This window comes from Mixophyes fleayi, chromosome 2, assembly GCF_038048845.1.
Source record: "Mixophyes fleayi isolate aMixFle1 chromosome 2, aMixFle1.hap1, whole genome shotgun sequence".
Classification (NCBI taxonomy): Eukaryota; Metazoa; Chordata; class Amphibia; order Anura; family Limnodynastidae; genus Mixophyes; species Mixophyes fleayi.
The window spans coordinates 332,959,145-332,981,456 of record NC_134403.1 but is presented as its reverse complement, the minus strand read 5'-3'; the positions used below and the strand labels follow the sequence as shown (position 1 = coordinate 332,981,456).

General features: G+C 39.6%; 1 protein-coding gene across 1 annotated transcript; it reads left to right on the top strand.

The window, feature by feature from the left end:
- The first annotated feature begins 1,197 nt into the window (after positions 1-1,197).
- On the top strand, positions 1,198-21,289 carry LOC142140469 (uncharacterized). Its single transcript, XM_075198199.1, has 5 exons — positions 1,198-1,303; positions 15,853-16,227; positions 18,099-18,218; positions 18,308-18,335; positions 21,099-21,289. Exons 1-5 carry the CDS (start codon positions 1,228-1,230, stop codon positions 21,193-21,195), a joined length of 696 nt encoding a protein of 231 aa, XP_075054300.1. The 5' UTR covers positions 1,198-1,227; the 3' UTR covers positions 21,196-21,289.
- Positions 21,290-22,312: the final 1,023 nt, after the last annotated feature.

The following is a 22,312-nucleotide window of genomic DNA, read 5'->3' as shown; positions in this document are numbered from 1 at the left end:
TTCCATGGGGCACATTTATCAATATTAACATAAAGTGAAAAATAGTTTTCAATCCTTATCGCAATGATAAGGATTGAACTATTTCTCACATTTATGTACAGCCCTGCACAGAAACAGCAGTTCCGAAAAACTGCTGTTTCTGTGATGTAAAAAATCATACTTACCCCCCTCTTCGGAAGCGCTGTCTCCGGGTCTTCTCTTCATTCTTCAATTGCGCATGTCCAGTTCCAAGAACTGGACATGCGCACAAAGATCCCCTCTCTGTCTCTGCAACTATCGTTGCAGAGAGAGAGCTGTGATTGACAGGGAGGGATCACATGATCCCTCCACACATGCGCTGTTCAGCTCTGCTCTTCGGAGCAGAGCTGACAGTACTGAGATTTCTCATTAATGATAATGTACACCAGCTCCAGCTGGCGTACATTATCAAGACAAGTTCCCGAAAAAAACTATTTTTCGGAACTTGTTAGATTGCAAAAGGGAGCAGTCACCATACTATTGAATAGTGACTGCTCCCCAAAACGAAGCAGAATGCAAAGCAGCAGATATCCACGATATCTGCTGCGATGCATCTTTAATAAATATGCGGGGGACACATCTGGGCATGAATTGTATGTTAAGTGCACGTTAGTGCACTATCACACTTTGTTAAATATACCCCCATATCTGTCAAACTGCAACACAATTTACATTAAATAGTTTCTCCAATATGTTTTTCCTTATTTGAATATGTGGTCGCATCTTTTGCTGAGTGCATTCAACTCACTGGGCTATTCCCCTAATTGACAGCTCTGTATACTTCTACTCTGCTGCTGGTTCCCAAATCGTAGGAACAAGGAACAAGTTTGATAGGGATACACGAGTGTGCATTTGGGATTATATAGGTTTTAATTTCACTTGGCAACAATTTTTCCTTGTGTTATATAATATATATAATATAATATCAATTATTCCTATAATTGTTTTTCTTTAAAAAAAATGTATCCTACAACAAATGAATACACTGTTAAAAAAAAAAAAAAAGTCTTTCCCCATAGCAATCACAGTGTGCAATAATCCATACAGTAGTTCCAGAATGTATAGCTGCTGCAGTGATCAGATTTTCTAGTTTTACCATCTGAGCGTCTGACACATTGTGTCATGTGATTTGGTACTACATGTAGTTAGATAGCATCAGTTTGTCAGAAGGCACCTCGGAAACCGCTGTCTGTCTTCTGAACTGCAGCAATGCCTGGGGGCTCTACAGATAGCTGTGACTTGTCCCTGGCGTACCTATTTTTAACCCTGGTCATCTCAAGTAATGGTAAGCAACAGAATGTTCTTGGTAAAGTTGGTATGCTGTCATAGATATTATTACTTTATTTATATTGTTATAAATCACCAATCTATTCTGCAGCACTGAACAGAGGGTTGTTATTTTCTTGTATTGTGATGCAGTAAGTAAACTAGTGAACTACATCTTACTATGCTCTTTTTTTCACCATGCTAAGACAACTATGGTACAATATAAGTTTGTAAGTACTTTATGAGTTGCATTATGCAGTTATCCATATCTGCACAATAAAACAAATACTGACATTACACCTTCATTGTCATCCACATTGCATGCACCCAAATGTATTTTTTAGTCTTTTTTTATTTTTTTAAACTCTTCACAACATTTTCCCAATGTAATATTGTGACTCCTCTTGTCATGTCTGCGCCCCCAGGTCCTGTGCCTGATCCCCACCCTCTAGTCACACTTCTGGAACAGCATCTTATTCTGTATTAAGGTTCATCCTACCTCCCAAGTGATTCATATGAAACAACAGACTGTCCTGTGAGCAGCAGACTTTACTGTGTATGTTTTATAACGTACAGTAATTACATAGTTCTCTGTGTATATAGGAAAATACTGCCCAGTGTAAGAAAGATCATCAAGGCAGCTCACTGACATTAAACACAAAGCTTTCATAGCTGTTTATAAACCCATATAATCATTTGTCACTTACATATCTTTCGGAAAGTATTATTTTTAAGTACATTTCTTAAGAATAACTGATTGCATTTTGTGCTTAATACCACTGTAAAGTGACACTTGCGTTAAAATAGCTTTCTTTAAATTAAATCTCACAAATAGACATATTTTTAAGTTTTTAAATTACCCATTAGTGATGTGTTTATTTGGCCTTTCATCCACAGAGCAATACAGTTTTATTTACTATAACACCTTTTTTTCCAATACAAATTGCATGGCATATAAGTGTCGCTTAAACGGCTTTCTATAGGTTCTATGATGGTGCTAGTAAGTCTGATTTCAGAGCTCACTATTCAGAAGAGGTGCCATTAATTGTCTTATTTTCCCCATAATCCCTATTTTTTCATGTAGCTCTGCTGTCTATCTTATTGAGATGGGCTAATCCTCTGCATGACTGCTCTGTCCCCCAGTCAGTATCCAATAGGGCAGAATACTCATTACATTAGTAGCAATTTGGCACCTTTTAGTTACATTATATACAGACAATTTATCCTCATTATTTTCCAGTACATATTACTGCCTGGATATGTTTGTTATGAAGTCATGGGACCTAGCACCCTATGCTTGTACGGACTGCTATGGCTATAGTTATGCTGCTTGCTTGATGGTACAGTGGGGTCTGAGAGTCTCTGGCAGGTTTGTGCTGCTGTTCTTCTGGTCATTTTGGGGACGACAGGGGCCATTCTGCAGCGACCCTGGGAGGACAGTGGTGATTGGCTGCAACGCCCAAGTCCTTGGATGGGTTCTGTCTCCTGAGAGTCTCATTAGGCAATGCACCACAGTAGAGCCACATTACTTTCATAGGTGGTAGAGGGACAGAGGCCTGTAGATCAGTTTGAGCAAGAAATCTAATGATAAGATCTGCATGTGAACAAGGGGGCGAGCAAATCCCCTTCCAAAAAAGAGTAGAGTGAAAGCAAAGTGTCCAAACTGACTATCCTACAAATAAGAGGGACAGCCTGGATTGGTTAAAGGTGATGGGTGCTGGTTTATCACCCCACAAGAGCTAGTAGCCCATTTAGTTGTATAACATCACTACCTTCAAGAGGTGTATGTAAAGGAACAGCTCTTATAAGAGCTATATAAGCAATAAACATCACTTTTAAGATGCTGGGTTTTGTCCTGTACGCCCTGTGCTCCGTTAATTAGCAGATTAAAGAGCATGCTTTAATCTATCACCTGTCTGTACTGCTTAAGCGCAGTATCCTGCCTCAGCGCTCTGCCAGATACCCAGCAGTCCTGATCCAAGGTAAGCGGTCAGGAAGGATTCAGCCAGAGTAACCAGCACTGAGGTGCTGCAGCAACTTTACACACTACTGAAGAAGTGTAAGTGGTCCCAGTAAAGTGAGTCTAGTCGTGGCAGCACCCACAGAGTGGGTGAGTGGTTGGTGGCCAAAAGGAACCAGACAAGCAGCAAGACCCCATACAACGTGGAGGGAATGGGGTAGGACAGTAAGCCCACCCTGCACAGCCAACCTGAAACTAGAGCCGTTGTGCTGTTTCTGTGTGCTATGATTTGCATTCAGAAACGTTGTTAATGACACATTAGTTACATTACTGGGACTCTGCTATATTTAGATGTTTTTATAGAGACAGAATATATTAGACTTTAGAGCACCAAAGAATCAGAAAACTTGGTGATGTTGTAAAGTACTTTTTAAAAAGCAAATTAGTAAAACAGTGTTCTATTTGATTCATTTGCAAATTGATATTATGATTATTATTACAAAATGTGTCATCATGTTTCAATAGTTTTTCATGACTGATCTCCGTTTGTATTGGTGAAAATAGTGTTTTGCTAATTATTGCGGCAGGGTTGGTTACAGCATATGACCAGCAAATTATCAATGTTATGCCTGGTATTTATCTATATTAATAAGAGGGTCCACTGAACCATGGGTCTTATGACTGGCTGAACATGGTTTCCTGTACACACTAGCCAGTCACCTTGTTTTGTGGTGGACTATGTGAGGAGGGAGAGGTAAGAGTTTTGCACCAGCCCTCCCCACAGGGCAAGATCAGTTGTCGGCCCCACCCACTCCCATATACATTATAACTAGAGATGCTCACTGACCCCCGTGTTTTGGTTTTGGTTTTGGATCTGGACTACCGTCGTGTTTTTGTTTTGGTTTTGCCAAACCGCCCTTGCGTGTTTTGCTTTTGGTTTTGTTTTGCAATTTGTTAAAAAACATAATTTTTTTTTTTGGCCTAAAATAACATAATTTAGGTATTATTTTGTACCTACATTATTATTAACCTCACTAACACAAATTTCCAGTCATTTCCATTCAATTTTGATCACCTCCTATGTCACAATATGATTTTCATATACTTTCAAAGAAAAATTGCTGCAGTTCCTGCCAGTGATAAGAAAAAGGCCATTGTCAAGCCTGGGCATAAGACCAAAAATCCACTACTTAAGTGTGGAATTATTTTTACACAAATTCTGACAACAGTTGTCTAGTAGCGTTTTTAAAGCCACACTCAGTAGAGGTAGGGACCTTAACCACCTGGAATCCTCATCCATGTTACGTCATTTTTCAGCAAAGTTCTTGGAAAGCTTTTGGGAAAATCAGAAACTTAGGTTAAAAAAAAATAACAACAAGCAGTCCAGCATCATCTGCCTCCCTTCTCTCATCTACATCCCAGCACCTACAATCTACCCCCAACACCTTCATCATCAATGTCCCCAGAACCAATAATTTACAGCTAAACAATTCTTTGCAAGAGGAAGCAAATATGAAATCTGTCACCCAGTCGCAAAGCGGATCACAGACACCATAAGGACTATGCTAGTATTAGACCAGCATCCAATGTCCATTATTAATGCAGCTACAGACAGTTACTTGAGGTCTTCTGTCCCTATTACCAAATTCCATCACAACACCATTTTACTAGAAAAGCTATTCCTCACCTCTACCAGAAAGTTCATAAAAATGTAATTATTGGGCTACAAAATGCCATTCTACCCACTGTACACACTTAACCACAGATATGTGGGCAAGCGGAACTGGGCAAAGTAAAGATTATATGACTGTGACAGCCCACTGGGTTGGTCATTTGCCTTCACCAGCAGGGACAGCAGCAGCATGTACCCAAGTACGTCACATTTTTCAGAAGTAGGCTACTCTGTGTATCAGCAGCTTCACTAAGAGGCATACAGCTGACAATCTGTTCCAAAAACTAAGGAATGTCATTGAAAGATGTCTAATCCTGCTTGGACTCTCCTGAGGATATGTCATTTCTGATTACGACCCCAATATTGTTCAAGTATTACAGCGGGGTTGAATTCCATCACATTTCCTGTTTTGCACACACAATCAACTTAGTGTTACAGAACTTTTCAAAAAATGACATGCAGGAGATGCTGTTTGTGTCCGGAAAAATTTAGGGACAATTTATGTTTTCTGCAACAGCATGTAGGAGAATGCAACAGCTGCAAGAAGACTAGCATTTGAGGGGAATGTACTTTAGTCCAGCGAAGTAGTCACCTGTGAAAAGAGTGCAGACACGGTTAGCTTGAGTCAAGTGATTGCCTTAATAATACATTTTGACAAGAAGCTACAGGAATTTAACGTGTGAAATAAAACAAAGTAAATGTGCTAACTATATTTTAATTGTAGATTAAATACTTAGTTTGCTTCACAAGGATCCAAGAGCTATCAACATCTTGTTTGGATGTCTTCTCATTCAGTTTCTCTGGCAACTGCTTGTTGTACAAAAAATTGCTTTCCCAAGACACCCAGTGGTGATGCAGATGATTACGCACAACATTTTGATATTTGCTCTGCTGTAAAAGAATTGCCCAAAAATCGTGACAGCTCTGCCCTAAAATGAATTATCGGCAATTACATCATAGTACACAGACTTCTATGATGGTGGAATGAATTAGTATTGTTTGAGGAAGATTAGCACTGAACCCTGCCACCTCTCCTGTTTCTGAGTGAGCTATGGTACAATAAAATGTAACTGCAGATTTAGACCAAGACTGTCAGCCCTATTATTTCTATTTCAGCAATTACAATTAGCAACGGAGCAATGGAGCTCTTCTCTTTGGGTGTTACCTATATAACGCAGTAGTATTTGCCTGCAAATTCTATAGACAAGCCTGCTTGTCTTCCTCTTCATTAATGACTCTTAGCAATTGAGCACTCGTCTTATTAGTGCAAATTAGGAAAAATACAGTTTAATCCCTGCTAGGCCCTCTACCATCCTTTGCATGTTAATAGTAGGATTGGTTGGAGTTATGGGTAAGGTCACACATTTTTTTTGTCAAATCCTTCAAACAAGCCCAGATGTCAAACTGTTGTGGCCTGCCACCTGCGTCATCCCTGCTTGTGTTTGGAAAGTGCAAATTGGTGCCAGAACCTCACGTGCCAGAACTGCTGCCACTGGTGCCACACTGCTGCCTCTGGTGCAGGACTTACACAATCAACCGCATCCTCATTAGCGCCCTCGTCGGCTACCCAAATCTCCCCCTCATCCTCTTCTAATTCCAAAGTGTCATTCTTACTTGGTGTATCACCAGCTACACTCGGGCTGTTCAGGCACACATCAGCAGAACTGCTGAAAGGGCCCTTCTCTATGAGTACACTAACAGAATGCTCACGATTAGACATACCACTGGTGGATGGTCTCTCCACAGGGATTAGTGTCATTTCTGATTCATAGCATACATTATCCTCTAATGCCTTACTGTTTTCTTGCAGCTCGGCTTGACGCGTAACAGTAGTTGTGCACCACTTTTACACTCCAAATGACTTGGTCTTGCTTGGTCACGAATGACCGTGCAAGAAGAATGCTCTGTAACATTTTTTCTGGGTGGTTAGGCATTGGGAGATAATACACTGATAGGAGAAAGTGGATGTGAGGGGAATATGGCGAAAAAATGGGAGCTGGGTTTGATGAGCTCGGTGATGTCATACACCTGGGGGTCAGTAAAGGGGAGAGAGCACACAGGATTTATTGATTTTTGGGTGGGAGGTTAGGCAAGAAATGGACATGAAAGCAAAGTAAGTGAAAACAACATTTAAAACCATATGTATGTAGCAAAAAAATGAGGGGAAAAATATTTGAGGGGAAAACTAATGACCGGTTCCAGGTTTGTTCTGAACATTTTACAGAGCAATCTTACCGGTGTAGTGGTCTGCGGAAAACTTTGAAGAAAGATGCTGTTCTTTCAATCTATCTCCGGCCAGCGTCCTTTCTTCCTGCTCCTCTGGGCGGACAGGAACTCCTTCTCCCCTGCGCAAAGTGGAAAAACACACTACCGCGCTCTCTGCACCTGCGCGGTAGTGTGGTTACCCTAAGTGGATGTGTGAGCATGTGTGCCCACTAGGACAGGATGTGTGTGCAGTGGAACAGGATGAATGTTTCTTGTGAACCTCTTTTGCAGGATGCGTATGCACTGGGGTAGTGTGGGATTAGTGCAGACTGCTGGGAGAGGAGGCAGAAAGTAACTGTGTGTAGGGGAGGAGAGCAGGGTATTGGTCTATGTTACTGAATGCAGTCTATGTGTTGGAGGTTGTTTTTAGCGTGGAAGTACTAGCACAAACGATGCATGCATACTGTTAAATGCATGTGTGTGGCCTGTGAGGCTCTACACATGTGTCTGCAGTGCGGCGTGAGGAACAGGCTGTTCGGTAAGCTCCGCCCTAACAACGGAGGGGGCGGGGCTTCATATGGCGGGGCCTACCGGTGGTTAGTCCGGCTGTCCGGCAGGCCAGTCCCGAGGCTGCGAATACGTCACAATGATGTTTTGCCTCGATTTCGATTACGAATGGGCGGGAAAGTACCAAGCCTGCTCAACTCGGTACTCGGATAGGTGAAATTCAGATGGATTCGGATCTCCGAGAACCGAACCCACCCATCTCTAATTATAACACTCTTCTAAGTATTCAGTAATACACACAGTCTACATAGTACAGTGAGAAGAACATTCTAATGTGCATTGGGAATATTGCTGGGTATAAATGTGTACTTGTATGAAACCATTTTATTTTCATATTTAATAAACCTGTCCTGCTGGGATTTCAAGTGAAGCTCTTCTTTCCTGCAGAAAATGAGATTGGTTATAAATAACTATTTCTATCATTGCAACAACGTCCGGACCTAAAGAGGGGAGATTGTTCCGAAGTGGACAACCCCTTTCATTATTACTGTGTTGGAGGTTGTAAGGTGTATGGGTTCATAAATAGTCTTATACCCCTTACTCTTTCCACCAAAGTGGTCTTGGCTGGTGGTTGGCTATTAAAATTGTAAAACAAATGGGAGAAAAATAAGCAGGCCATTGTATGATTGATCCTTATGTCATAAACATTGTATTTAGATATGTGTGTAAAGGGAGAGCTTGTGTTGGAAGTGTATGTCTGCAAAGAACTTGTATATTGGACTCATCCAACTCAAAAACAGTACTAATTGCGCAAGATGTACACAATAGCATTGAGATTTTGCGTTACTCTGTTACAAAATATAATTTGTACCTGGGCCTGAAGCTTGTGATAACATGACCAAAGTCATTGACCTAGTCCACTACATTTCTCATAGTGACTCTCCCTTGATTCTTCTGTCAATAGATGCCGAGAAGGCAATCAACAAAGTAGATAGACAGGCCTTTTGTAAAATATAGGAATTGGACTAACTTGCCTCTATAGAATCTTAGCTCTTTATGACACTTACTCAGCTAGAATCAAAATTAATGTCTCCCTATCGGACGTATTTAACATAAAAAATGGTGCCAAACGCTTCAGGGCCTCTATCTCCACTGTGATCAAAGAAAATTCATAAAAAGAATACACAGGATGATACTTTATTACCCACAAGATTACATAAAATATATATTTTTTTTATTTCTACTTCTTTTACCTATAAATTGTCTGTTTGTTTTTCACTTGAATTTTGGAGTTTGCAAGGTCATATTAAAAGTGGAAACAGGTCTGAAATGATCTATCTTGATTTCAGGCTTTATAGTACGAAAACATTAAATTTCAATAAAGGTGTGTAGACTTATATCCACTGTACCTACATATAGACATGAAACATCACTATTAAATACTGATTATGTGGGACAATATTCCATTCTACCATTTTCCTGCCAGATAGATCTTTCTGTTTGATGTATTAGGTGTATGTATAGGGACTGTCTCAAATAAGAATGATAAAAGAAATTGCATTGATGTGGACATTTCTTATTTAAAATGTAAATCTGACCATGTGCTCTGAATTCAGCATGGATGGTCATACATTTCTGACATATGATCTGATATCTGGGCACATTAGTTATAGCCCCCTACTATGAGACAGGACATAAGCAACAGTAGGGTGCCTGGCCATGGCAAATGGTCTGTTGATTTGTCCCCATTATTTAGCCTCCGTGAATTACACTTACTCCCTTGTTATATTTTTAACCCCTAGAAAAAATTAAAAACCCCTTAATTAATGGCATACAGAAAGTAACAAATATATAATAAACAATATTCAGATCTGTGATCTACATCTGTCATAACCATCAGCTGAAAAGATCATGACTCTAAACATACTCTACAGATATACAGCAGAACTATCAGCTGAAATGTTGGACAGACGGTTACGTACACACCTCTACATTTGCCAGAAATTGTTTCATCGTTGATCATGATTTTTAGGAATTTTAAAAAACCAAATCAACAGATGCGATGTGTTTTGGTACAATAAGACATGATCGATGGAGCGTACACACACTCTTACAATATCTGACCAAGCGGTCGTGAATTGTGTAATCTAATTCTACAGGATGATTGCATAGGTGTGTACCCAGCTTAACAAAATTAGGAGTTGACAGAAGAGGAACAGCGACATTAAGGGATGTTTGAAGCAAAAAGAAGTGGGGATCAGTGTAGTAAGCAAAGAAAGAAGGAACCACAGGAGAGAGAGGTGAAATAGAGATGCTCAGTGACTAGTTCGCATAGGGATCAGATGAAAGTAGTGTAGGGGGCAGAGAGCAGATAGTTCTGCAGAAGTCCTGGAAGGTAAACTGACAGCACCAGGACATTAGGAGCACACAGAGGTTCTTGGACGCTCATGGCCTCATTTAGATTTCAGAGCAAAGCAAAAAAAAAAAAAAAGCAATTTGCTCCTGAACAAACTAAGTTGCAACCTAAGAGGGGGAAATGCATTTATTTATTTTTATGCGCGCAGGGAAAATACTGGCTGGTTTGCATATAGCACACACACTGGACAGCTTTATTTATTTTCACACTGCAATTTAGAGTTGAGCTAGGACACGCCTCTTCACAATTCTGAATCTGTGCGCACGTTTTAAATTTGCCCCCCATGCAGTGCATCATGGTTTTACCAAGGTGCACATTTGCTTCTCTTGTTGCTTTGCTCCCAACTCTAAATGAGGCCCCTCAGGACATGCCAGTCTTCATCAGAGGACCAGGACATCCAAAGCCTTCAACCCAGGATCCGGCTGTCTAGACAGATAAGCGTCACCACTACACAAAAGTACATTTAAACCATTGTATACCTTATATAAGTCCTGGCCAGCTGAGTGCCCTTACCTCTAGAACAAGTCACTAACTGGCATTTGAGCAGAATACCAGTTACCACAACCTGACACAATAAATTACAAACTGTATGGTACAGTGACTCTACGACTGGGAGAAGAAACATGACTAGCTGCCAACACCTATATAGTTGTAGTATCAGACAAGGGAAAGGGAGACTCCGCACTAAGCTATGACCTTCCTAACTGGTAATATATAGAGTGAGAAGGTGCTTGGTTCACATATGATAGTCATAAGAAAGAAAAAAGAGCAAAGGTTGAAACTATTAAACAATCTAGGTCTAAGGGGGTTACCATCAATAGTTAAAAACAAAAACTTTATAAATTTGAGGAGTTGAATACAGTGGAGGCAGTGGTCTCGGTTGGGTGTGGTGTCGGTAGGTCAACTTTATGACACAAATGTACTTAAATCCTTCGAACAGTTGGTTGGGGAATTCTCTGTACCCAGAACAATGTTTTATTCTTACCTTCAATTACGACACGCCCTAAACACACAATTTAAGGGGAAGACACTGATGATTGGTGTGGCTAAACTGAGGAAACAACTACAGGCCCTGGGTCATAGGGGTCTGATCTCTCAAATGTACTCATGTCTTCTGTATGAATCCACTGTAGATGATTTGGATGGTTTGAGGAATCAGTGGGAAATAGATATTGGCTCTTTATCAGACAAGGGGTGGGGAATGGTTACAGACAGCACTAATGGTTATACTTCGTCATTAAAATTTCAACAAATACAGGTGTTTATCCTACACAGAGCTTATTTTACCCCTATTAGACTGGCAAAATTTCGGCCGGATGTTACCCCTAATTGCCCGAAATGCAATTCGGTGAATGCTAATTTTTGGCACCTTCTATGGGAGTGTTCATGTATACAAATCTTCTGGCGCAGGGTTAGGCGATGTATCCGGGTTACTGGAATTGAAGTGCCTCTTTGTTCACCGGCCACTTGTCTCTTTGGGCTCCGTTTGAAGGGTAAAGTTAATAAACTGACAAAAATGTACATTTCACAGTTATTGATGGTGGCTAAGGTATGTATAGCGAGGCTGTGGTTGGCCCCGACGAGTCCCACAGTTAAAAATCGGAAGGCACTGGTTAATACCACCATAAGGCACGAGAGATTTGTCTATACTAGCAGACAGGCTCTGAAGAAATTTGAGAGTATATGGTACAGATGGTTAGAATCTCTATTCTATCCTGTGTCATCTAGTTCAGATGCTCCGAGTACTTAAGTGTATGGCTCCCGCAGTTCTTATAATAAGTATCTGAGTCCATGTGGTAAACCCTGCATGTGTAACATACCTATGTATGAGCATTTATGATGTATGATCCTGAATGAGTATAGCACATATACTGTTATTAGGCTTTACTGAAGTCTTGTAAATTGCGTCATTTAATTCTGTTGTGTATGCGATTGTTTTTCTTTTCTTTTTGTTGTTTGACATGTTTGTACCTTGAAAAATTCCAATAAAAATACGGGATTTAAAAAAAACTTTATTAGATGCTATTAAAAATTGGCCAACCAGAGACAAATAGGCGAATATATGTTAAAATATTAGAATGTGAGAAAGGCAAGAAAGGTGATTACATTAAGGACCCTGTGGTGGGACTGCTAATAACCTATATGGGTCATATAGGTAGACCTTACATGGGTGGAGTCAGCTAAGGTATTATTATGAACTTATTAGTATGAAGTCCTATATAAGAAATAGTTCATATAAATCTCCAAAATGTGGGTATCATGTAACATAGACTAGTAGGAGTGTTTCTTGTATTGAAAATATCAACTTATTATTTTGTGGTTTTGCTAAGACATTATATCCATAAACCAAGTATAGGTGTCATATGCCGCATATTGTACCCAGTATTAGTCATACTTATGGCCAAACCGTTATATCCATTGTGTATTGAATTGTTGGAGATAATCTCATATGGCTAATTGGTCTCATAGATTTCCAATGATAATATAATTATGCTTTTACGTGTAGATATAGGCCATATATATTTGATATCATATTGCCCATCAACATAAAAGAGGATTTCTGTTCTCAGATATTCAGAGTATATGGATTATATCTCCATTAGTTGTGTGCTCCCTGAAATAGTTACAAAGAGTAGCTGGATCATAAATGTTTTCTTTGGTACTATCCTACCTATATATTGGACAGATAGTATTACACAGATTTTAACTGAATTTTTGTTCCACACACAAAGTCTACATTCATTCATGTAGAATATAGCTGGATAGAAAATTGAGGTATATAGCAAAACGCTAACTAGCGGCTAATCGCCGCGAACGGTCCCTACCACTTCCAGGTCTGACATAACGTGCCGTGACGTCTAGCCCCGACGTACATTTCACCTATGACGGCTTAGTCAGGGGATTTTTTTCTTCTTTCTTCTAACACCTATATATTGTAAAGCAGTCACCACCATAGGTCTTTTGGTGACCTCATGAAGAACGTCATTTATGACCACACCCACTCCTTAGCCTTAACATCTCTTTTTTTCGTGAGACTTTTTTTTATCTTACACCCTTGTCACACAAAACGCCCCGTGTTTCGGTGACATTGAGGACTGGACAGCGATGATACTGCATGGTTGCATTGCATATACTTCACATCTATTTTGTATGCTTGCAAATTAAACTGAGCAAATCTCAAAATCCCCAAGGTACAGCAAATGTAGACTACAAATGAACATGAGGTACAGCTACAGTGTGAGAGGTTTTGTATTTCCTGTCTGCAACTTATTTTTGTGGCTTATCTTTGGTTACAGACTATTCAATTTTTGAGGTTATCTAGAGTAGCACTTTGCTCTCACCCATCTCCATGCACTCAAGTGAAGCATTTGAAAATGATATTAAAGTAGCAGACTGCAGGTAGAATAACCATAATTGACAAACACCAAGTAAGGTGTGAATGCTGCAGTCCATATGGAAGTATGGCTATAACAGAAGTGATGGATATTTGAACTGCTACATTATATTTTCAGTATAGCCGGGATGGGTCTCTTATCTCTTTATTTATCTGATATACATCTAGTATCAGAACCAAACAATGGACACCTTCTTTATCTACTTATGGAGGGCTATCCAGCTGGAGGACCATTTAGCAGATATTTCAACACTAACTAGTGAGCCCAGGTGGGAAAAACTCCACCTAACATTCCCCACAGCTCAATTTGGGCAAAAAGATCAAAATGGTTATATTAGCTTAAGGCATGAAAACTCCCTGTTATGACAGTTGTATTAATTGCTTCATAAAAGCTTCACAGATTCAATCCAAAATATTGTCCGAAAGCACTGTTTACTATAGAAAGTCACAAACACAAAAACCCACATAAGCACCCACCACATTGAATTTAAGGACCAGACAGTTATGTTTGGTAGCTGATGAATTCATTCTGATCTACATCTCAGATGCAGGTTTAGAAAGAAAGTGGTACCTATATTTGTGGCCAAATGTGAAACAGTCCACCAAAAAGAGCAACATTTGGATGTAGGCATGATTTATAGGGAGGGAATACAGGGTTGACAACACTGCACCAGTATATATGAAAATCAGATTGTAACAAGTTATTATTATTGTTGTTGTCACTGATTTGTAAAGCACCACACTGTTCTGTAGCTGTACAGTGGGGAAAACAGGGCATACATAAAACACGAAGACAAGAAGAACAAATGTGTCTCAGTGTGGAGATTGGGATAGTTGTGGTGTACCAGTGTGAGTAGTATTATTGATGGTAAAAGAGATTTGGTGGGAAGATGATAAGCTCAGTCGTGTCATCCATGTGGAGAAAGCAGAGAAACAGTTGGTTACATGTCGGTAGAAAAGGGAAGAGGTCAGGGGAGGAGAAGTAGATTTGGGTGTTGTCAGCAAAGTGGTAGTACTGGAGGCTGAAAGAGCGAATTAATTCACCAAGTAAAGAGGTGTACAGTGAGAAAATCAGAGCGTTGTCAGACCCCAACAGATAGTGGGAGTGGAGGGGAGGATGTGCTAGAGGTAGAGATGTGGAAGGAGAAGTTGGATAGGTAGGAAGTGAACCAGGAAAGATCTGTGTCACTAAGCCCAATGGCGTAAAGTGTAGGGGGTGATCAACAATGTTGAAAGCAGCAGAAATATCCAGAAGGATAAGTATGGAGTGGTAGTCTGACATAGAGGCTGAGTTCAAAGAAGGTTCCTTCAGGATTGGTGAGAAGAGCATGTGTTTAAGGAAGGAAGGGAATGAGGCAGGAGAGAGGAACATGGTGATTAGGTGCTATTGAGATGGACATGTAGTAAGGGTGAGGGGATTATGAGAGAATAGAGTCAAGGGGGCAGGTTGTAGGGTGTAATGATTAAATGAGTCCAGAGAGTTTGTTTGTCACAATGTTGGTTGCTCCCATAAGAGAACCACTTGGTTGGTGTAGCTATTAGACCCACCATAACCAGCTAATCTGCTTAGTTTTAAGAGAGAAAAAGCTTAAATCAATGGATTGGAGAAAGTAGAATCGTTAGTGACCAAGCCAAAGTTGATAATCAAGCAAATAAATCAAGACTCTCAAAGCACCAGCAGAGAACACAATTCCAATCTTTGTCATGTACAACTTTGTAGGAGTGATGGTCTTCCAAAGGCTGCCTATAGGTGAGGTCTCTTAGTTCTAATTGACTTGACCTTTAGCAAAGTGCTGATTGCAGTAAGTAAAAAAAAAAAAAAAAAAAGAATGTGCAGTTCACAGTTTTGTCAGTTCACTGACACGTGTCATCTGTAGCTCATCGGGAACCAGCCCCTCAGGAGTCACCGGTAAACTGGAGAAGCTTCCTTGGAGAGCCACGGTCATCACCCACACACTACTGACATTGGAGGCCTGCATTTTACACTAAAGCTTTTAGTAAATCCTGGCCAGGTGAAGAAATTGATAGCTAATTTTATGCTTGAAACTATGCACTAAGAACTACGTTTCATCTGTAACCTTAAAGAGTATTTTTGAGGCAATAAGGATGATTTGCATTATTATAGTTTACTTGTTCACTGTAATAATAAATAAGTGTATGAGCTAATAAGAGCTTCTCCATACCCTCTTCCCATCTTTTCCTTCCCCCTTATATATGCCTTCCATTAAAAGTATCTTCTTTCTTGGGTCTTGTATAGGGTGTCTCTCTCTGACTCAGGATCAGTGACATCACCTCTGGACACTGACAGGCTGCCACCAGCACCCCAACCACAGAGATCCACAAATTAATTGTGCCACAACTTCTAAAATTATAAGTCTATAACAATGTCTATAACAATATCTACTGTCTTACAGCTCAAACATCTCCCTGTCCTTTTGTGAGCCCAGAGAAACTGGATGTGTTTGCAGAAAATGGATCAACTATATTACTGCCCTGTAACTTTCCCGTAGAACAGCTGCATCAAGTGAAGAAAAGCGGCAGTGCTGTCCTCTGGATAAAGAATGACAGGGATCATATAGTGGAAATTAGTTTTTCAGGAGAACCTTTGTTTTGGACAACATATAAAACTCATTTTCATACATTTCCATCTTTGGCTGCAATGGGCAATTTTTCTCTGCTTATAGAAAACACAGTTGCAGACGATTATGGGACATACCACTGCAAACTCTACGAGGGAAAAGATTGTGTTGCTGGACACAAAATAAATGAAGTAAAGCTGGGGACCAAATGTAAGAGTCCAGAATTGGCCTGTTTTGTATTTTATATGTAAAACTGAGGCTTGGATAGTGACATACACATTGCAGATATGGTAGCACACATATAGAACAATACATAATGACAGTAGGGGAAGCAGCTTATGGTCTGGTCCACTCCTAGCAGATAGACCTTTGTGATGTCCCTTGCTCCCTCACTAATTATACACCTATTTTGTTGAATATTTATTAATGTGTAAATTGAAGTGGATTCGAGATATAGCCAACACCAGCCTCCATAAGAGGAAATATGAAATAAAAGTCTGTTCTAGTGTTTGTAGAAATACGTTGACTATATGAACTTTATTTCACATAGAAGCACATATACATGCTGCTGCTTCTACTGTAGTTTGCTCTACTAACTTTTGTGTTATGAACCTGGTTGGCTACAAGTTAGTTCTAGCCCAGACTACTGTAATGATACACATAGACAGCACTGAGATACAATAGACACCCCACACCCCAGTGAAACATGCCTGAAAAGGAAACATTAGTCAACTCTGAATGGAAGAATTAAGAAAAGTCAGATGTGAAGCACACTAATTTTGTTCTTTTTCATAAAGAAAAATATATGTATGCTGAGTGGTTCAGACTACTGCAATGTTACACATAGACAGCACTGCCTGTGAACAGATTAGCATACCTTGGTGCAAATCTGGTCCCCATTGCTGTGCCTTTCTATTGTATGTAGTATGCGTCACAGAACCAACAGTAATTATGTTGAACTATAAATTATATCTCTCCTGTAATTAAATCTTTTTGTTCTGTTGGTAGGAGCTGTCTTTGTTGAGGAAATTCCTGGTGCTTGCTACTCGTTGTTCATGATCTTTAATTGTAGAGAGGAATGTAACATTATATAAATGACTATATGAACTTTATTTCACATAGCAGCACATATACATGCATTTTGCTGCTGTTTCTACTGTAGTTTGCTCTATTAACTTTTGTGTTGTGAACCTGGTTGGCTACAAGTTAGTTCTAGCCCTGACTACTGTAATGATACACATAGACAGCACTGAGATACAATAGACACCCCACACCCCAGTGAAATATGCCTGAAAAGGAAACATTAGTCAACTCTGAATGGAAGAATTAAGAAAAGTCACATGTGAAGCGCACTAATTTTGTTCTTTTACATAAAGAAAAATATATGTATGCTGAGTGGTTCAGCAACAGATACCTATATAAAGTCATTTCATCCAACCTCAAAATTCACATTTACACCTTCTGTAGCTATCACAGCATTAAAATCTTTTAGAAAACAGATCATAAGCCATGCTCTGATTTTATACATAAGGATATTTATTAATGCAGATATACAGTGTACTCACTATGCCAAATACAATATAGAACTTTAAATCAAAGTAAATGTGCTGTTTATAACCAACCTACAATCACACAGGAAAGTAACTAAGAATTGCCCATTGTCACGTCACATTATGCCAGCCATTGATTTCCACAAGTCAAAGTACTTATAAAAGTATTTCTATCAATATAGAATTATGTCTAGTCCTTATTGCTTATTACTAACCATCTATATGTGGGGTTCAGAGATCAGTTGTTTAAACACGGACACTCATAAAATACAAATGCTGAATGGTGAGAATTAACTCAGACACATGGTGCATGCCTACAATTGTTATTGTCAGTTATGAACATTGCCGCATGTGTTTCATATGTGTACAGGTGGCTGTGCTCCAGGATGGCTGGTTTTTACAAAATACTTTATAACCTTGCTTACATCTAAATGGTTGCATTTATTTTTAACAAGAGATTTGTTTTCATGGATTTATCTAATGAGATCTGTCCTATGAGATGTTAACTAATATTTTATATGTTCTTTGTAGTTATAAAAATACCTGAAGATCCCAATTTGCCCTTTTGGCAAACTTCTACTTTCCTGATTGGATGTGGCTGTGGAGGAGGCGTTCTCCTGCTCATCGTCATTGCATTAGTGGTTTGTACAGGTATATAATATATGTACTATCCACCTATACTATGTAGTAATACAATGTCACAGATGGTCTTAAACCTTTATTTTTTTTTTTGCTTTCAGTTTGCAAAAGAAAACAAGAAAGGAGGAGGTATATTTTCTATCTATGTCTGAATTGTGTCTTTTTCTATAAAATGGCTTTGCTGCTCTCAAAATATAAGTTCCTGACCAGGAACACAAGAACAGTTTTTGCTAAAGTCAAATGTGTTTAACAGTTAAACTTCCCCCCATCTGTGTATGCCCCTCCCATAATAGTATGCCCCTACCATAATAGACATACTCACTTCATTTCTATATCCCGAGTCGGCAGTTCTCTGACACCATTTAACCGGGAATGATTTCAGGGCTCTGTAGAAATCATTTTCCAGACAGCTCTCCTGGCGTTTCTGTTACACGAAAAAAGGAAGATCAGCTCCAAAACTGATAAAAAATATTATAACATGTTAATCAAAATTGAAAGGTGTACCAAAATGTATGACAAATTCTAATGATTATACATTTAGTATAAACATCAGTTTTTGTCTAGGAAGTTGAATACACAGTCAAATAGGAACTGCAGATTCAACTTCCTAAACAACAAGTCCTCCCTAACAAGCTTCAGCCAACCTGTATATGTTACCAGCAGTAAATCAATAGGATATTTCTTATCTTTAAAAGCTTGGATTAGGTCTTTTGCTTGTTTGTTAAAAGATTCCAAGGTCCTGCCAGCCTCAGTAAGCTATATGAATATAACTATCCCCCAATCATTTGGAAAATTGAGTCCATCTTTACAAATTGGAAAAAATGTACCCCTATCTTTACTAGGCAGAAACACTGTGCTCAAATCTATTATTTTCCCTAAATTGGCTTAGCCATTGCAGATGCTCCCTGTCTGCCTCATGAAATGGCTACACTCAGCCAGACTGCAGGAGGTACATATAAGCATATTAAACAGAGTCTATATATTACAAAACCAAAAAAAATTATGTGAGAGAAGTGTTATGTGCGTATCATCGCTAACCAATAACGATTGTCGAACCTCGATTTGTGTTTCCAAAGCACAAAGATTTATTCGCAATAAGTGGAAAAATATGCTCAAGCGAAGTAATAGTAAATACAGCCGTTACTTATCGCAGGCGCTCTGGATCCAGTGCAGTCATTCAATCCTGAAGTCTGGGGACAAGATGTCTGCACTCTGGATCACAAGCTGCTGCTTATATACACAATCAAATACAGTAATACAATGAAGATGGTATAGCTTGCATCTATTGGTCCGGGTCTCAGGAATGTCCAAGGGGTCGTCAATCATTGGCTGGTTCATCCTAAGGAATCCAAAGGAGGGGGTCATCTCTGCAGGGGGTATGCTCTGCTCTTCCCGCCCAGATTCCTTAGTCTTAAGTAGTTCATAATTCTCTATCATTCATAACTTGCGTATGCACTCTGCGATTCCCTCGCAGAGTGAACCAAACAGTAGGATATGTAATAAGGTTCATTATGATACCACTCATGATGTTATTCCTTTAACCCATTCCGTGTATTTCACTAATATGCATGTAACTCTGATATAACATATAAATACTACTATATTTCGACATAACTGACTATGTGTTGCAATTACCATTAATGTGTACTATTTTATAAGTATGCGTGTTTGTGCGAATGTATGGTAAAAGACCGATTACTGTTGCTGCCACGTGTAGTGGATGCGTACGCCCTTTCACGCCGTAGCGTGCCCTTGTACGTCATAGCGTACCGTACGCATCTTTTCAGACAAAGACAACCAAGTTTGCTAGACTTTAATTGAAATGACTTTATCCAATTTGCTGACTTCGACAGAAGAATCAGGGTTTTGTCCCAAATGTAAATGCCTGCAGGCTTCCTTTTTCCACAATATATTGGAATGTTAGAAAAGTCAAAAATTCTAGAACAAGGGTTTGAATTTCCTAAACGCCTCTTTCGGCACCTCCCTGCCTCCTGACAAAGATCCTATCCTTTTTTTTAACTTTGATCATTGGACCTCATTACTTCTCCCAAAGGAGATCCAAATGTAAACCATTCCTTACAGTGGTGCTTGCAACCTGAGAAATAGCATCATGAATCTTTTTGACGACACCACCTGGTCTCTACACAGACTGTTATGACCCAACAGGGCCTGCACAATTATACGCTCAATACAAACTTTAAAGTATATCTGAAATTGGGGGCTGGATAGCCTAAAAGTGATTTACCCCCCCCCTCCTCCCCCTCCTCCATGGATCTCTGACTTCACAGGCAATGAAGTAGCAGTACATTCTAGTAGAGGCTGGCTTGAATCATGACATTGACATTTCTGTGATGATTATTACTTATTGTAAGGGGAAATACAATTGACGCCACTGTCCGCCTGCGCACATTGCTGGCCAATACGGTACAGTATCGCAAAAACTCTGCTGCAATGTTTCTCCGGCGGACTGTTCGCGAGACACATCGTGGCACCTGGCACTGAATTGAATTCCCCCCCTTAGTGTCCCTAGAATATTTCTAATACATTTGCAGTTCCTAATTTAATGGGACATTTATTATACTAATATAAGGTATTGATGAACAAGAAATAGCATCAAGCAGTTGAAGTTATGAAATGAAGATGAAATGGTCTCTATATTATGGGGTTCATTTAGAATTGGAGACAAGCACCCTACTGCTTATGTACACCAAAAATGCGTGTCCCGCGTCCATATTAAGATTTTTGTATATACCTGAGCTGCTCCTCCTTGTGATTGGACAGTCGCATCCACCTCTAAATGAGCCTCTAGATCGTCATCTGACTTCATGCAATATTTTGGTAAGGCAAAAAAATTACATTTTATGTGATTCTTTAACATTTATTTTTCAACAGGTACCAATCATCATCTTCCAGCAATCCACGTAATAAAAGCTTAGCTGCACCAAGCAAGAAACCAAGAGAATGTATTTACGCTAATGCAATGTGCTAACTGGCAGATTATTACTGTCTGTCAATCTCCTACCTGAAAATTGTTTTTTTGTTCATGAATGAATACGTTCCATTCTATTTACAATATTTTGTATCTCCCGTCTACATTTCATAAAAATATCAATTACCTCAATTATTTGTATTTTTCATTTTTAAAAACAAGCAGAACAGAATCTCTAAACATCCCATTTACAGTCTAGAGAGGCACATGTCTGTCTCACCTTTCCTGTGACAAGTCATTGTCTGACTATGGGTCATGTCCTAGGTTGTTCCTGTGTTTCAGATGTGGTTGCACCAATCATTGAATGAAAAACATGAGTTGGAGAGAGTGGCCATCTAAATATGATCTGTGGGTGGTCAAATGGACAAATATTGGGCAAGAATGGCGCAGTCCAAAAGAACATTAGAACCGGTTGCCATGTGAAATATTTTAAGTAATTTTGCTTAACTACTTTTGCGACATGTTGTCACTTCCACATGTTCAGTGAAACAATGGAGTTGTGTTAGCCACTACCTAGACTCAACAAGGTAATTTTCACATGGTGATATGGTGATACATGTCTTTAAGTCTGATCACAACAGAACAGATCCAGATTGTTAGGGGACCCATGCTGATCAAGGTGCGATTTTGCAAATTTTGAAACTCACAGATGTATGAAGCTGAGATTTCATGTAAAATCACCAGAGTTGTGCTTCGGTCAAAATCGCTATTTCCAAAATAGATAGAGATCAAACTCCCGACTGTTTGTCACTCTGGCTATACAAGTCTCAAATGTATGAAGCTGCGTTTAAGCAAACTCAGGAGAGTTTGCTTTAAAACACGCCAGATACAACACGCTGCTTGCTAGCAGCGTGTTGTATAAACCCATCACTGTTACACTGCCCTGTCATACTGCCGGAGCTCCGGCAGCTGTTAAAACTGTAAAGAATAGATAAAAGTTAAAAAAAAAGAAAAGAGTGGAGTCCCCCCTCTATTCAGTATTAACCCTAGTGCTCCCAGACTACTGCTGGTTCCGTGAAAATTGGGGGGAAAATTTGCGTGGGGTCCCCCTGATTTTCACGGAACCAGCACTAGGCAAACCAGCCGGAGTTGGTGGCACTATAGCAGGGGGACACGC